Source organism: Apus apus, chromosome 12 (assembly GCF_020740795.1).
Source record: "Apus apus isolate bApuApu2 chromosome 12, bApuApu2.pri.cur, whole genome shotgun sequence".
NCBI lineage: Eukaryota > Metazoa > Chordata > Aves > Apodiformes > Apodidae > Apus > Apus apus.
The window spans coordinates 9,983,094-10,000,000 of record NC_067293.1 but is presented as its reverse complement, the minus strand read 5'-3'; the positions used below and the strand labels follow the sequence as shown (position 1 = coordinate 10,000,000).

The 16,907-nt window shown below is 40.1% G+C and overlaps 1 protein-coding gene across 4 annotated transcripts in view; it reads left to right on the top strand.

The window, feature by feature from the left end:
• TENM1 (teneurin transmembrane protein 1) overlaps positions 1–16,907 on the top strand; it is a 314,346-nt gene that overhangs the window by 257,750 nt on the left and 39,689 nt on the right. For all 4 annotated transcript variants that reach the window (XM_051630327.1, XM_051630326.1, XM_051630323.1 and 1 more), the window contains 3 exons: positions 236–256; positions 3,979–4,211; positions 15,093–15,247. In XM_051630327.1, the coding sequence (XP_051486287.1) occupies positions 236–256; positions 3,979–4,211; positions 15,093–15,247 (409 nt within the window). The remainder of the gene's footprint in view (positions 1–235; positions 257–3,978; positions 4,212–15,092; positions 15,248–16,907) is intronic.

Sequence of the window (16,907 nt, the reverse complement as noted above, 5' to 3'; positions counted from 1 at the left end):
AATACTGCTGGTGATAACATTTTGTTCTGATTGTTCAGAATTAACTTGGTAATGTGTAGTTGGTGGAAAGGAAGCAGTTCAAGAGAAAGAAATAATACTGATTACCAGGATAAACAATATTTGTTATTGGGATACAGCTCTGTGAGAAGTTAGGAAGAGAATGCAGCTTTGTTCACAACTAACATTTCTTTTCTTCTTTTTTTTTTTTTAAACCTGAACCGATATTTCTTACCAGGAACAGAGACACAAGACACAGGTAAGTAAAACACAGTAATCTGTGACCCATGTTCAAGTAAACAGTCCTATAAAAGTCCTTTTAGAAGTCTAGATATAGAAAAACAACACTGCAAATTTAATAAATACAAATATTAATCAAATTCACCTTTGTTTATGGTAAAGTAGGTTTGATTTGTTTCCTTCAAAGGAATGAAATCTCCCTCTAGAAATGAGTTTGCTGATCACAAAGCAGAGATGGAGAGGTTTAAACTCGGAAGCTAGGAATGCGTTTCATAGCTGTCATATGAATCTCACATGGTGTTTGAATGAGCATAGATATTACCAGCCAAGAAAACTGGAGTTTTAGCAACACAGAAATAACAAAAAAAGGCTTCCAAGTCACACAAGAGGACTGTGCTTTAGCAGTTTTAGGACACTGTAAACTTTAAAGCCTGCCTCAGTTATAGAGGGTGCACAGCAGGCCTCAGAACTGAGGATGATGTTCTTGCATCACAGCTCAGTTCTTGCATCTCCAGCTAAAGCAAGTTGCTTTCCTCCTTTCCAGTAGCATTTTGGTATTGCACTGTAAGGATATCTTCAAAAGGATGAACGCTGCACGTTGGGTTTCTGTGACATATGATGAGAGAGTTGGTTCTGCCAACCCAGCTGCAAAAATGATGTTGCAGGCTGGAAAGAGTGTATCCTTAGAAATGAACTTCTAAGCATTTTAGTACTTACATGAGATAAATAAACCAGCACTATCACAACCTGAGCTGGAAACTTCGTGGCATAGTAGGAAGAAGCAGTGTGGACTAAACACATGTTTGCAGAATGAGAGTGCTGGTTGGAATGACTCGCTTGAGTCACAATACTATGGAATGCTACTGATTATCTGCCAGCCTGCTTACAGATGATCCCACATCTCATGTTTTGCAATGAAAACTTAAAAAGAAAGAATAATTCCTAGTTGGTAAGTGCAAGATTCTTTTTAACTGAAGGATTGTTTCTATTTGCCTTTATTCTAAACTGACCAGTATCTTTGTAAACTAAGGCAGCAAACTCAACATGCTTATTCTGTAATGTGTTCAGAACATGAATCAGGTTTTAAGTTCAGGGGTTTCTTTTGTAAAGTAGATTTTTTTTTTAGTACCTTCTCACTAGTACTAGTTCCTTGAGATGAACTTAAGCCTTATTAAGTCTAGCTGTGACAATACTCAAGTACCCAGCCCTATTAATTACAATAATAATTGCCTCTGTGAGTATTCTGTCCAAGTGAAATCTGCAGAAAATTGGAGGAAATCACTTGAAGTTAATACAGACTTTGAGGTTATATGGGAGTACTCGGCAGTCTCACTGTATGCCATTCTCTTGAGGCTTTGAAGGCTAGAGTCACGGAAATTTCTAGGATGCTCAAAGAAGTGGCTTAATAACAGGTAAAAATGGAAACTAGGCTTTGGGGTTACAGGGTAAAATTTTACTACAGGATAGTAATATCTTGTCCTGGAAAGTTTAATTGTAAATCCTAGTCTCCTTGATAAAGTTTTTAATAGGCTTATTGAAATAAACTCAGATTTAGATTTGATGGCAAACTTCTGCAAAGAGAGTGGGTATTTGATTTTGTTCTGTTTTTTTACTAATACTCTTTAAATTTAAACATTTCAGCATGCAAGGCTTGAAGTGTAAACATCAAGAGTTTTCTAACAGCCGGTCTATTAAATGTAATTACAAGGATGACAGAAAATGTGTCTACAAGGAGAGTACATAATGACCCCTCGTTCTCTGCAGTTTCTGCATGATGAACTATGTGCTTAACATCTAGAATTCTCCTTGAAACTTTTTCCACAGCAGTATTTTATTAAAAAGTCATCTTCTGGCTGGCCAATCTCTTCTTAGCTCACTCCAGAGAGCAGATAAGACGGTTAATGTTTTCAACAAACACAATTTTATAATACTGGTGATAATTCAGCATTAATTGCTTTTAGTTCATCCTCTTACTCATCTTTACCACCATCCTTGCATTCCCTGTGTTTCCTTGGACTGTTTCTCACATCTGTTTCCCAACTGTGGGAAAATATCTTTCCTTATATTTCCCCCTTCTATCTTACAGATGTTTATGACTAAGGTTGGCTTTAAGCCACTCAAGCTTGTGGCCCAATCCTCAGAGACAATGAGTAGTTTTTATCCCTTTTTGGATGGAGAATGAGAAGTGAGGGCAGTAGGTCCAAGCTCTATCATATTTATCATGGTACAGCATTAGCCTTATCACTTACAAATTGAAAGATTTCAGCTGATCATTTGTTAGAAGTTTCTTAGAAATACATAGAGTACACAGTAGATTGCTAAACAAAATATATTGGTTATTAATTTTTACACTTTTTCAGCATTGCTCAATAAGGTAGAACTGTCTAATAGATGATTAATAAAGTTTATTATCTGCCTCAGCCAAACAAAGACTTATTTAAAGAGTCTCCATCAACCTGAAATCAAATCAGTAAAATTAAGTCGATATCCTCCCAGACATTACACACCTGTCCTGGAGCCTCTGCCTTATTCTTCAGTTCTCTTTTATCTAGATTCTTCTTCTGGTTTGTTGTGGCATGAAAAGCCAGCCCTGCAGAAGGAGCAGTACACAGAGCATTGGCAAACCCACCACAAACAGAAATGACAAAACTGAGAGGAGTAACTCATTTCCTAAAGGAAAGTCCCATGTAGAGTTACAGGGGATGGGGGCTGGGCAGTGTCTTGCCCAGCTGCCAGAAATCTCCTCCTCCCCCCAGGTGAAATGTGGCAGTGGTAAAACCAGTTTCTGAGCACCAAACCACTTGGCCAGGCATTGGCCATTGGTCTGCCTGTCTCCTACCATTTCAGTAATTGACTGTGTGATTTAAAGGTTCTACACTTATCTGGGATTTTATTTTATTGTCAGGACTACACTGCAGTGTCACCAGGCTCAGGAAACTGGCATGGTGTGTCATGTGCTTAGGCAATTTCCTCAAACTGGAAATTAACTTTCCACTAAAAAAGAAACAAAAAGTCTTACTGGTTAATAAGATGCAGCCCAGTTCTCTGGTTAGAATTTATGATCCTCACTATGTAATTAACATATGTAAATATTTTTAAATAACATTTTATAATCTCAATAAGGCACTTCAGTGCATGAATTATGGTGCATTAATTCATGCCTAGATGCACTGACAGTACTTGGCCTTCTGCCTTGCTCCTGACAATACAGTCACCATGAATTAAGGCACCATATTTCACACCTTCATATCTCCTAAGGTTTAGGAACAGATAAAAATAACCAGGAGTGGGTATTTGTGCCCATGCAGAACAGTCTGTGCTTCACTTTGCTGCAAGTCATGGGTTTGTTTTCAGTGCCAAGAGTATCAGGAGTTAGCAGGTATAGAAAAATTACCTTGCTTTTGATAGTAATGTTTATAACTAAGCTGAAGTCACTCTAGTTAGCTTTACTCTAGTAAGCACACTCTAGTGTGCTGGGTGGCTTGGTACGAATGGACTATCTCCACCAATACCACTCTGCGTAAGCTCGCTGGGATGTAGTTTGCTGGTCAGGCTCTACAGCTGGTACTGGTCCCTTCCTGCTCAGCTGTGGTGTTTGCATGAGGTACAGTAGAGCTGGTCTCAGTTATGCTGCTGTCATCTCTAAAGCATTGAACAGATGTCTGCAGAAGTGTTATGCTACCATGAACAGAGATCAAAAAGAAAAACTATTTAACTTTGATGCTCTTCTCTTCCCTTTAGTACCAGCCCTGCACATAAATATTACTTGGCTGTTGACCCAGTGTCAGAATCCCTTTACTTGTCAGATACCAACACCAGAAAAGTATACAAGGCAAAATCTCTCATTGAAACAAAGGATCTGGCTAAAAATGTAGACGTGGTGGCAGGAACGGGTGATCAGTGCCTTCCATTTGACCAGAGTCACTGTGGAGATGGTGGAAAGGCATCCGAGGCTTCCCTCAACAGTCCAAGAGGTAAGAAAAGAGTGTCTCTGAAGTACTTGGTATTGGTCATCTGTCATTTCCCTCTTATTTACAAACTTAAATGCAACTGAAAGTAAAGAAATGGGTTTGAGGTGATGTTTTAACCAACTATAAGTACATAAAGCTCACTCATGTTTTTATACAACCAGCCCTTAATGGGAGGAAGTAGCATGAGCAGCAACCTCCAGCTAGTGTCCTCTGAAATAGAATCATAGAATGGTTTGGGTTGGAAGCGATTTTAAAGATCATCTAGTTCCAACCCTGCCTGGGCAGGGACACTTTCCACCACACCAGGTTGGTCGAAGCCCCATCCAGCCTGGCCTTGAGCACTTCCAGTGGTGGGGCTTCCACAACCTCCCTGGGTAGCACGTGCCAGTGTCTCACCACCCTCACACTCAAGAATTTCCCCCTCATGTCCAACCTTAATCTCCCTCTGCCAGTTTTAATCCATTCCCCCCTGTCCTATCATTATTCAACCTGGTGAAAAGCCCCTTCCCAGCTTTCCTGTAGCCCCTTCAGGTACTGGAAGGCCACTGTAAGGTCTCCTCAGAGCCTTCTCTTCTCCAGCCTGAACAGCCCCAACTCTCTCAGCCTGTCTTCATATGAGGGGTGCTCCAGCCCTCTGATCATCTTCATGGCCCTTATCTGGACTCACTTGTAAGAGCTCTATGTTCCTCCTGTGTTGAACTGGACACAGTGCTCCAGATGGGGTCTCACAAGTGGGGAGTACAGGGACAGAATCACCTCCGTCGCCCTGCTGGCCACACTTCTTTTGTGTCAGCCCAGGACACAGCTGACTTTCTGGGCTGCAAGAGCACATTCCCAGCTCATGTTGAGCTTTTGATCAACCACCACCCCCAGGTCCTTCTCCTTCAGGCTGCTGTCAATCCATTCTCCACCCAATCTATATCTGTGTTTGGGATTGCCCCAATCCAGGTGCAGAACCTTGCACTTGGTCTTGTTGAACTTCCTCAGGTTGGCATGGGCCCACTCCTCAAGCCTGTCAAGGTCCCTCTGGATGGAGTCCCTTCCCTCCCACGTGTCAACCACAGCACACAGCTTGGTGTTGACAAAACCTGGAATCTTCTGATATGCTTTCCTTGTGTGGCAATACTCCTCTTTTATTACCTTTCTATTGCAAGGTGGCAGCATTTAATTATAATAAACTTTTAAGCAAATAATATGGTTACAAAGTCCATTTTTTAGATCTTTTTATTCATTCAGGAGGCTCCTGCTATGGTAGTAGAGCTTACTCATACACATTGAGTCATGACTGTTCAAATCAGACAGCCAGCAAAATCAAGTTTATCTGGAACTCCAGTTTGTCCTTCCTCATTAAATCCGCTTTGCAAAACATGAACATGTCACCTACTACACATGAAATAAGCATTTTGCTGCAGCCTTCCCACCAGTACATCCTGTGTTGTCACAGTAAAAATGCATGTGAAGCCTTGAATCCTCCCCAACACCACAATTAATCCCCTTATGGTCTGCATTAGAACTGTGATAAAGTCTCTAGATTTGATGCTCTAAAGCAGCTGATCACCCTCAACTCCCACTGAAATTTCTGGAACAAAGGGCAGCTCCCATGGCAGAACCCAGAATGGGCTTTTAATGTGCTCCCCCTGTAGCAGACTGTTTCCTCCAAATGACTAGCTCAAAGGAAGGGGTTTGATTATTTTTCATAAGCTAATAAAGGAAGCATGTATCAGCAGGAGATTAGAATGTATATCCAGGTAGAAACATCTCTAAGCCAAGCAAATAATCCTGTTTTAAGGCTTAGCAAGAGATATTGTAATTATAGAGTGACTTTAACATGCCTTTAATGATAGAAGGTAAGTGTGAGGTAAGGACAAATAAATGTTAATCTTCAGGAAGCTAATTAATGTAATGAATCAATTTTTAAAATAGCAGAAAACAAAGGTTTTCAGATCCGTTAGCAGGAAAATTACCAATGTTTCATTGCTGATTACAATTGTTTCTATCTAATTACAATACAATGAGTTGTTCTATTATTTTTGGGGAAGTGGGAAGTATGTTGGTGAAAATTTGTAATATGCTATTTACTTTAAAAATACCCATGCATAGCTTCTTTAACAGAAGGTTCTAGCCATAAAGAATTTAAGAAGAATAAAAGTACATTTCCTGAGTTCTGGGATAGCCAGAAAATATTAAATAAATTAACTGTTAGTAGACAATGGCTCATGTATAGGCAAATTCAGGTAATGACTCCCAGCTGCTTTTGATTTAGGCATCTACTCTAAATTATATCAGTTTGAAATTATCAGATGTGTTATGTTTTGGATTTTAATCTCAAGGAACTGTGGGCTGCCATGTGCTCTTTTCATACATGGTCTAGCAAACTGCAGCATCTACCTGTAGTCCACACCATTTGCAAAATCGATAAGAAATACCTACTTTGTAACACCTATGAAACTTAATCCTGTTTGGTAACATACTCAGAAGAATGTAGATAAGTGGAAATTCAAATACTCCTTCTTAATTACTTTTCTGAATGAAAGTTGCTTTAAATGCTGTTTTAACTTTTTTGAGCTCGGTGGTTTTTCTGCTTCACTGGGCTTGCAGGTGGGTTTTTGGGAGAGTCCTAGAGTATTATTTAATGATTTAAGGCTTTCATAAACTTTTATTTCTCATGATCTTTACTTGGCAAGACTGCCTTTGCCTAGTGACCAGGAATTAAATTCCAGATAGGAAACCAACATGAAGTCTCACTAATCAATTATTATTTGATCATCTTTCCACAACTTTTATTTTGCAAGTAACAAACATGTAGCTTTTTTCAGTCTGTTTCCCCTTCTCTGTGAAGGACTAGAGATGGAGCTTAGTGAACATTAATATTCCACTATTCTATGTTGAGCTGACTTTCAAAGATGCTTTTAAACATGCATGGGTGATGTAGTTGAAATTTGAAGTTCAATATATTATTTTTACTGCAACTTTCTTTAATTCTGTAGAGATCTCAGACTAATGAGTCATGTAATAGATGACCAAATACTTAAGCAGAATGTGAAATGATACAAGGTGGGGACATAAAACAAGATCTGTGACAAGATGAATGCATTTATTACACAAGAAGATACTGAAAATGAAGAAGTAACTACACAAGATATTAATCATTGATAGAATTCCAATCAGTTGAACTTTACCAAGTAACAGATTTTAATTTTGGGGTGTGGAATTCTGTTTGGTGGGTTTGGGGATTTTTTGATTAAAAAATAATTATGGCGCATCCAGTCACCTACACTATCATTTAAACAATCTGAATTAATATTTATAATAAAGCACTACAGGATAGTTTCCTGATTTAAACTAGATTAGTCGTTGCGTATTGGAGCAGTAAGAAGCCCTAAAACTATTAGAAATACGTGGGAGTTGTTCTCCTTAGCACTGCAAAGCCAATGCCTGGATCAGAGGCATTAAACACTTACCTACACTGCCCTTCTGAAATCAGTGAGCTTTAGGCATGTAAATAGATTTGACTTTCCAAGCTTAATTGACAGAGGCAGTGAAAGGTTGAGACAATCAAGTTACCACATTTTTGCTAAGCTACAGTGTCTCTTAGTCAGTTTAATAAGAAAAGTGTCTTAGATTAACATCTGATTCCAATTACCTTGTGTTTTGTGACCACCTCAGAGCATTCACTCAGTACAGCTGCAGTGGAAACACAAACTAACTTCTGTGAAAACAACAGGTGTCTCTGCTGATTGAGCCCTAAGCATCAGAAGTGACTCACTACATTTGGAAACCCAAGCACTAAATCCAAAACTTTAAGCAGTGACTGCTTTTTGACTCCGGGGTCCAGACCAGACTCTAGAACTAGAAGATAGATGCGCACACTGTCTGCAAGCTATGTGTACAGTCAGGGCCTCCAGAAATTACAGACTGCTGAGTGCAGAGTAGCTGAATGTAGTGCAGTGACCTCACTACAGATGGAGTGACCTCAGAGTAAGCACCAGGGAAATGTGGAAGCCTGACGTTCTATGCCTAAAAATATTTCATGCACAGCTGTAGCAAGAACCTGTTTCACTCAGACCCATGACCATGAACTAGCAACACAAATGAAATCTTAAATTAAAAAATCAGTTCTGCAGTGTAGTTTTATTCATTTTGCTTGAAATTACTTTACTAAGGAAATACTAATTTAAAAAAATCATTGTTTTGAAAATGTTTGCCCCAGTAGGTTACATCCTGAAATAATCCGTCGTGTTGCTCACCATCTGCAGCAATACTTTCTAAAGTAAATAAAGCTGTAAGAACAACTGCGCAGATTAAACCTTTACATTTGTCAAATGATAGTAGCTCATTAAAGGCCTGCTCCTGCTTGTCTAAAAGATTCCTATTACCTTCAGTGGGATGCAGAGCAAATTCCTAATATAGCCTTTTGTGAAAACAACACCCTTTTGTCATAGGTAATGATCAATACTATTTATTCAGCAGTCTTTTTAAGACCTTTTCAACACTTCCATAGAATTCAAACTGGAAAGTAGAATGGGGAGAGATGTTTCATTAGCAATACATAAAGAAGTAGACAAACCAAGGTGATTTGCAGCCTCAAATCATTGTCATGGATGCATCCTAGAACCAGAAAAAAATTCATGCCGTTTTTGATTCGGAAAAATGTATTCCTTATTTTTTTCTTCAGTAGTCTTAGCTACCTATGATTTCAGAAATGTGGGAATCTTGTAGAACATTTAAGGTAAACTTTTTGGAGTTTCCCTAAATTTCATCCAACCTTCATCTGAATGCATAAGCTAACCATTGTCAGCAGAGTGACCTCAGTCCTCATGTCTCAGGCTGGAGGCAGGACACTTTCATCCACAGTCAGTAGTTTAAATTGCTGTTTGCTCCTACTTTGCTGATATGCATATAAAGAGAACAGAACTCAAGGACTGAGGTTGTATTCTGGCTGACAAAGTACTGCTGAATATTTTGCCACTAGTACGAAGACAGTAATGTAGTAAAGATGACAGAGATCACAAAGCAACAGACTGCAAATCACTTGAATCATATTTTGAGTGGTGTATTATGGTAACCTATAAATAACTAATTGCATAAAATTGCTTTATTAGTTGCTAGATGGCAGCTTTAATTAAAAGCACCGGAGACATTTAGAAGTTTAGAAATGGATGGCATGTAATTTGCCCTTTTACCAACCATAAAATGGTAATTAACCAATTTGATTCACTTCTTCCTATTAAAAGTTTTATGAGAATTGCAAGTTTCTTCTAAATACAGTTTTTCTTCAGCAGAAGGTGGCATTCTCTTTTATCAGTCCTCACCAGTAGTTTTAGGTATTCTTTTATAAATTCTTTAGAAGTTTAATTAGAAGTTTTCAATTTAAAATGCTCATTTGCAAAGTTTTTAGCTGAGCAAAAAATGTAGCATTTCAAGAAGTGAGAAACATATAGCTCTAGCTGCTGTTTATTGATGTGTTCAAAAAGGATTTGTTCCCAGAAAGAGTCTCTTAGAACACAAGTGCAGGCTATGATAGGGGTGGGGAGGGAAGAAAATACTTTAATTGGGAATTTACTGTATTACTTTTAATCCATATTTTTAGCATCTTGAAATGTCAAAATTTCTAGACTGAAATGTTATGTGTTTAATAATTATATATATTTTGAATTTGTACCTATGAGAACTACACACAAAAGTTATCAGTTTGCTTTCAAAGTGTTATTTGCATTTGTAGTTCTGTATGTATGTGCACTACGGCAGATCTGTCAAAGGAAATAACTAATCAAAATCACTCCTGAGGACATATAACAGGGGAGGCTATAGTCAGCCTTCTGTGTTCATCATGGTAGTGCTCAGCCCATCTCTTAAGTACTATTTTGTGCAGAAAACAGTTATAAAGACCAGAACTTCTGCAGAGTCTTTCTAGTGATGATACTTGGTAGCTATGTGTGATTGCAGTAAGATCAGTTCATTTTCAGAGTTAAAATTTAAATGGTACTGATCAAAAGACATCTAAGCGTGACAAACATTGTTCCAAGATGTCTGTGCATAAATCTACTTGAGATGGATGTTCATAAGAGCTACTGTTTTACATTCAGGTACAAAATGTAGTCCTATATAAGACAGTTCCAATGATTAAACATGACTAAAAATAGTCCTTCAGTACAATCATGATACTCAGAAAAACAGATTGTGCACAGCCCTGAGTCAAACAGCAATACTAAATTCTTGCACAAGTTTATTTTGTCCTTACTCAGACATCAGTGTTTAATGAGGAGTCTCATAAGGTAGATCTGTCACTTGTACAAAAGGTCACTCTTGTGCCCAAAGACTGTGTCAGCTGGGCATGTAGTTTAGTGCTACAGTTCCTTCAAAAAACTGGATCAGACTGAGAGCCTAACACAAACTACATCTCATTCTCCGGGCAAAGAAAAGATACCTAAAAGTGACCTTTTTTACTCACTCATGGAGTGAGCAGTGTTCCTACTTGCTCTCAGTGCAATTAGTGTGCTCAGGTTTCCTCTCTGAGTTTCTTGGTGATTAAAGCACAATTGAAGTGCTGCATGTGATTTGATTCTGCATTACACTGTACGTCAGAAAAGGATTAAAAATAAGCTCTTAGAGTACAGATTATGTGTAGCATCATGCAAGATGTGGCAGGAGCATTAATAAATCCAACTCTAATAATGAATAAATTGGGACAGTTTAGCCAGAAATCTGTTTTGTTTTCCAGTGGTTGCCTTATATAGGGTATTTGTCTATGAGAGTTAAATGCAGAAGTACTTTTTTCAAAGCTACAGAGTCATGTCATTTCAGGAAACAGAAATAAGCACTGGAAACAGTAGTTTGTTGTTGAACATGCAGACACTGATACTTGAAGAAACTGGCTTATTAGAAATTTAATGTCTTTAGTACAAATACTGAAGACAGGGGCTTGTTTATGCCATCACACTGGCATGTGTGCTTCCCTTGCAGATAGATTGCCTCTCTGCAATGTCTGGAGAGCAAAATGTACACTGTTAATGTTAAAGAATCTTTGGCTTTCTTATATAGGCAGTGTTTGAAATCCATTCAGCGACACAGCTGAGTAGCTGTATTTCATTGCAGCATAATTTTTTATTTTTATATAATGGCTGGTTTGCAGCCAACACAGCCATCTGTTCACAGGGAAATTGCGTAAAACAGAAGATGCACTTGCCCTAGTGGTAGATCCTGGCCTCATCCATGGCATGGATCCGATCCAGGTCTGCACTGCCCAGGTCAGAAGCACAGCTCCTTGCACTGTCCTGCTGCAAAGGCAGACTAAGACACAGGGTGAGTGCTGTATTTACCCCCCTCATCAGGTTTCTCACACCTTCCCTGCCACAGCAGCCCAGCATGGCTGTGGCTTCTTAAAAACTAGGAAACTAGAAGAAGGCTGGGACTGAATCACAGAATCATAGCATCATTTTGATTGGAAAAGACCTTTTAGATCATCAAGTCCAACCACTAACCTAGCACTGCCAAGTCCACCACTAAACCGTGTCCCTCAGCACCACATCTTTTAAGTATTTCCAGAGACAGTGACTCCACCATTTACCTGAACAGCTTGTTCCACTGCCTGACAACCCTTTTGGTGAAGAGTTTTTTCCTCATATCCAGTCTAAACCACCTCTGGCACAACTTGAGGCCATTTCCTCTTGGTCTATCCCTGCTAACCTGGGAGAAGAGACCAACACCCACCTCACTACAATCTCCTTTCAGGAAGTTGTAGACAGCAGTAAGGCTGAAGAGACTTTTGTCTCCAGTCTTCACACATCCCTGAAGAAAAAAGCCTAGAAAAATTTCCTAGCAGCTTTTCCATGTATTAATAATTCCTATGCTTCAGCTTTACAGCATGAAGCTGACCAGAACAGGAGAAAGCCTGGGCAGGAACCCCTAAGTGAGAATAGCAGGAGGTGCCTTAGGGCCTGGCTCCTCCTGCTCTCTGGTCCTCAACTGTGCTAGCAGGGTCAACACAGCCCTTCTCATTTTCTGAAGAGAAAATTTATCCATGTATAAACTAAACTTCAGATCACGACTCAGGCCTTTTTAAACTGTTGTCAAGAAAGCTTCTGCAGATGTCTAGCTGCACCACAGAAGGTACAGTCCTGTCAGTGTGGTTTGCTCTGTTGGTTTCTGCCATGTGAATTTCCTCAGAATAACATTTGGAAAAACTTAATCAGATTTATATACTGGCTCTTATATGGTCATTAATAACCAAGCTGAATTTCTTTTTGCTTTAGTTGGGGGTTTGAGTGAATGTTTTAGTAGCTCATTTGTGCTGGAAGAGATTTTCCAGTTTGCTCCCCATACCTAACTTTTTTTTCTGAAAAGGCAGCTGGCCCTTGGCTCCAGCCCTGCAGGCACATCTAATTCTGGCCTTTTTTGTGCACAGGTCTATTCAGTGCAAAGTCTCTTGAGCATGCATGAGGGACAGAAATTCTATCCCTTCACAAAATCTGGAGCACACAGGTTGCCCCCCCAATGCCAAAACAAACCCTTCTCAGATACATTCATTACCTCAGCTCACCTTCAGACCTTCAGCATTCTGGATTTGTAGTTGGAGCAGAAGCAGATAACATCCATGAGCTTGCCACTCATCCTGTATTTTCCAAAAGCACCATTAGTCTCTAATTAAAAAGTAAAGCTCCTCTGAGGGAGCCAGTAGTAGGGAGGTAGGGAGGCATGATCTGGGAGCCGGCAAGGAGACAGGCCCTAAAATGGCTGCTTCTCCTTTAGCCTTTTTATAACCTCTCAGATTTTCCCCCAGCTCAACCATTCAGCCCCTCTCCAGTGATTTCAGTCCCCCAGGTGACAGTTGTCCTCGAGATTTGGACATTTCAGTGACCAGCCATTTCACACAGTGAAGTGATGCAGCCTAACCCTGTACCCTGTGGCACTTCAGCAGCCCACAGGCATTCTTTTGTCCTGGATGGAGAAGGTGACAGGATGGTGAATACCCTTCTTCTAACAGCAATTCATAGCCATATGAGTACACTGAATTGACAAATAATTAATTTCAACTACCAACTGCTATGCTGATAGCCTAAAAGCTGGATGTAATTAAAGCGCTAAATGCTAAAGGTAACTGCTGTGGCCTTTGGATTGTTTTCTGTGGTGATGCCCTCAGACCTTTGCAAGGTGCCTGAATGTCACCTGTGGTGAAGAGGCACCTCTGGATGAGAACTGGGTGGTGGGAGACATAATGGCAGGGTGCACCCAAAAGCCTGTTCCCCTGCAAGGCCTTCACAGCCTCGCTTGGTGCCTCCCTCTCAGCCGGAGGAAAGGAATGGAAACCCTCAGGTGGAGGAGGCCAGCCTGCTTTGGCAGAGGGGAGAGTCAAATCCCTCACTAACCTGACTGTGACAGGAAAACTGGGGTGGCCATTACTCCTGCTTTCTGTTAGAAAAGCAGTGGTCATGGGCAGTTTGTCTTGGGATCCCACCAATGAGTGTTAACACTGTAAGAGAACGTGTATCACACTCAAACGAGCATGTAACTCAGACTCAGTCCCCAGGCATTTCCAACTGCCAGGTACAGATTTACTAGGGGTCTGGGGAGACTGTCCTCCCTTCTCCCAGCCCCATGGGGGATCCGTGTTCCCCATCAGGGCTGCCTGCTCCTGCCCTGCCCCCCAAGACTGCTTACCCTTTCTTGCCCCTGGCTACAGCTGCTCCTATAAAATTAAAGTACAAGGAAATGGGACTGGGAAGTGAGGGAAATTGGTTTAGGGTTTTTTTTCTGTTTTAATGGTTTGTGGAACTGCTGTGTGTGATCCTACACTGGTGAGCAGAGAAGTGTTCTGTAACTCAGATTACATGCAGCCTTTGGTTGTGCTCAATGCAGGGGACAAAAATCAAGGACCATATAAACCACTGTCCGATCCATCTGTTCAAGTCCTCTGCCTTTCATTCTGTGTAGCAGAACAGAAATTCATTATTAAAATAGCTTGGCTGTGCACAGCAGCTGCTATAATTGCAAAGTTATGCAACTTTAAATGGGAATTCATGAAGTAGTTTAAAGCAAGAAATTGAGCAGTTTTGGTAGAGAGGATTTCACAAACCTAACATGAATAGAAGTGCTTTTCTAGCTGTATTTTCTTCATTTCAGATAAAAAAAATACCTTACTTACAGTTCATGCAATATAGAGAAGTCTAACAAATTGAATGCAGCAAGAACTCTGCAGAAAGTGTTAGATTGGAACAGACCAGGACCAGGCATGAGTTGTGACATGGCTGTAGTGCACACTGCTGGTGGAAGGCAGCAAGCCCTCCATGCCTCAGTTTCCCCACTGAAATACAGAAGACCATGACCTTTGCATAGCCCTCACATTGGTTTCAGAGTCATCTCTCCTGTGTGGTGGGAGAACTGCAGTAGCTCCTGCTGAAGCCCACTGTTGTCATGAGGCAACTTTTCTGTGAGTGCTTCTTCCTTTCTTGGACATTCTGATAATTCAGACAGTACAGTGATTAAAAAAAATGCCTATACGTGAGACTTAAGAAAGTGAAAATTAAGAAAAATCATTAGAAAAGCTGTATTTGGGACAAGCCTATGATGGACTTGAAACAAGGTCATTGAAGAGCCTAATTCTGTGTATATAGAATTCCATGACAAGCAAAGTCCCTGCTCTTTTGTTTTGTTTCATCCTCATATCTTCCCTCTTTCTCTGTAAGTCAAAGACAGTCTTATATTTGGGTACAATCTTTCCATATACAATTTGTATAAATCTCAAATAACCAATGAGTAGAAAAAAAAAAGTCATACTTTTTTAATTGGCAGGTTTTCAGAGTCTAAGAGGAAGCCTTTTAAGCTCATCTTTTTAAGTCTAGATAATGTCAGTACTAACACTCCTTTTTCCCCTTTCCCTTCATCCAGGTATCACCGTAGATAAGCACGGATTTATTTACTTCGTTGATGGCACCATGATTCGGAAAATTGATGAGAACGGTGTGATCACAACAATAATAGGTTCGAATGGCCTCACATCAACCCAGCCATTGAGCTGTGATTCTGGAATGGACATCACTCAGGTAGACTCCTGGTTTTCATGTGTTGTGACTTTTCTATACATTATGGAGACAGATAACTTAGATTCCTGCACAAGTATTATATATCAGAATATGCTGGATGATCAGATAATTCTGGACTGCATAGTGTGGACTGGATCTTCCATTTGCACGATTATTTTAGGGTGTACCACGTAAATGCAAAACTATACACTTGTGGTTTTTTTTTCCTGGACATGACATATGAACGTGTTGAGGGACTTATATAAATACATAATGCTTTAGAAAGTTGCTTGCTACTCCAAGATATATCTTCTCAGGAGTTTATCAGAAGTTTGGAGTGCTTTCCTTTAGTCCAGCATCCATACTGATTTGCTTGAACTACTAAATGGAAAAAATACATATTCTCTTTACATCTTAAGTCCATTCTAAATCATGGAGGAACATATTGTAGTGAAGCTACTGCATTTTAGTGCATTTCTCAAAGTGCTTTTCAGTTCTTATTTCAAGAGCAGTGTAAAAGAAACTGGACTAAGATACACTTAGCACATCTTTAGTTTATGCTAAAAAAGGCATATAAATAAACATGAAAAAGCATAGCTGGTACTATTGACTAGTCAGTGAGCCAAACTTATAGATAGCACAAGGGATTGGCCTTTGCCAATAAACACTTGAATTAATCATCTTCAAAATGGGAGAAAAGCTGTGCTTGAAAAAATCCTGAGGCAGTCAAGTAACATACTAAAGTTATATTAGGGTAAACTAACGTCAGGATCCAGTTCATCTTGCATTGCGTTTTCTCCCTGTCCTCTTCTCAGCCCTTCACAAATGGAAAATCACATAAAAACAGTCTGCGTAACAATGGTTAGAGCTTGTTCCTGGTTTCTAAGTAGACTTTGAGCACTAGCAGGTGGCTATGATCTTGTATTCACATACATGAAGAATGTCATGTCAATGTTTTGGGTAGCTCTAATCAAATTTCTCAGGAACAAACAACGGAATGTAATGCTGCTGTCCCAGAAGCACTTGAGGATTTTGTTACTAGAGTCAAAGCAGAAAAATGTGTTTGTGTTCTGTTTCACCTGTCACTGCACTCCGGGTATTTGCAAACACGAGGAGGGGAACCTCAGCTTCCCTGTTTCCATCTCTGGGAGTGACAGGCCTTTGTATTCTCTCTGGTCCAGTAAACATAATTATTCCATGTAAATCAGGACAGGACCAGCTGGCTTAGTTGTGCTAAACACAAGCTTAAAACTAGCCTAGTCATTGCCTTAAGATCATATGGCTTCTGGGCACCTTAGCTTCTGCTCTGGCACCTCTTCTTGCAGGATAGCCAGTCCTGCAGATGATGAGCAGGAACCCACTGCATCTAGCAGTGCTCCCCTGCTGGAGGCACTGACTCTCCCCTCCATTGCTACATACCAGCTGGCAGGAGTAATGCTTCATGGAACTTAAAGCTGCCTGAAGCACATTTGCTTGCTTCTTGGATATGTGTAACAACTGCATGGGGCATTAATAACCAGATTAGAGACCTCTGAGGTGCAGGGAATGGTGCCAAGTGCAATGTCTGCTCCCTGCCTTCTCCTGATCTGCATCTCAGGCTGTACAAATAATTGCTTTACTGGCCATATAATGTGTGGCTGTTCAGATTTTTGCTCATTTTGCTCAGTAAAAAAAATGTCTC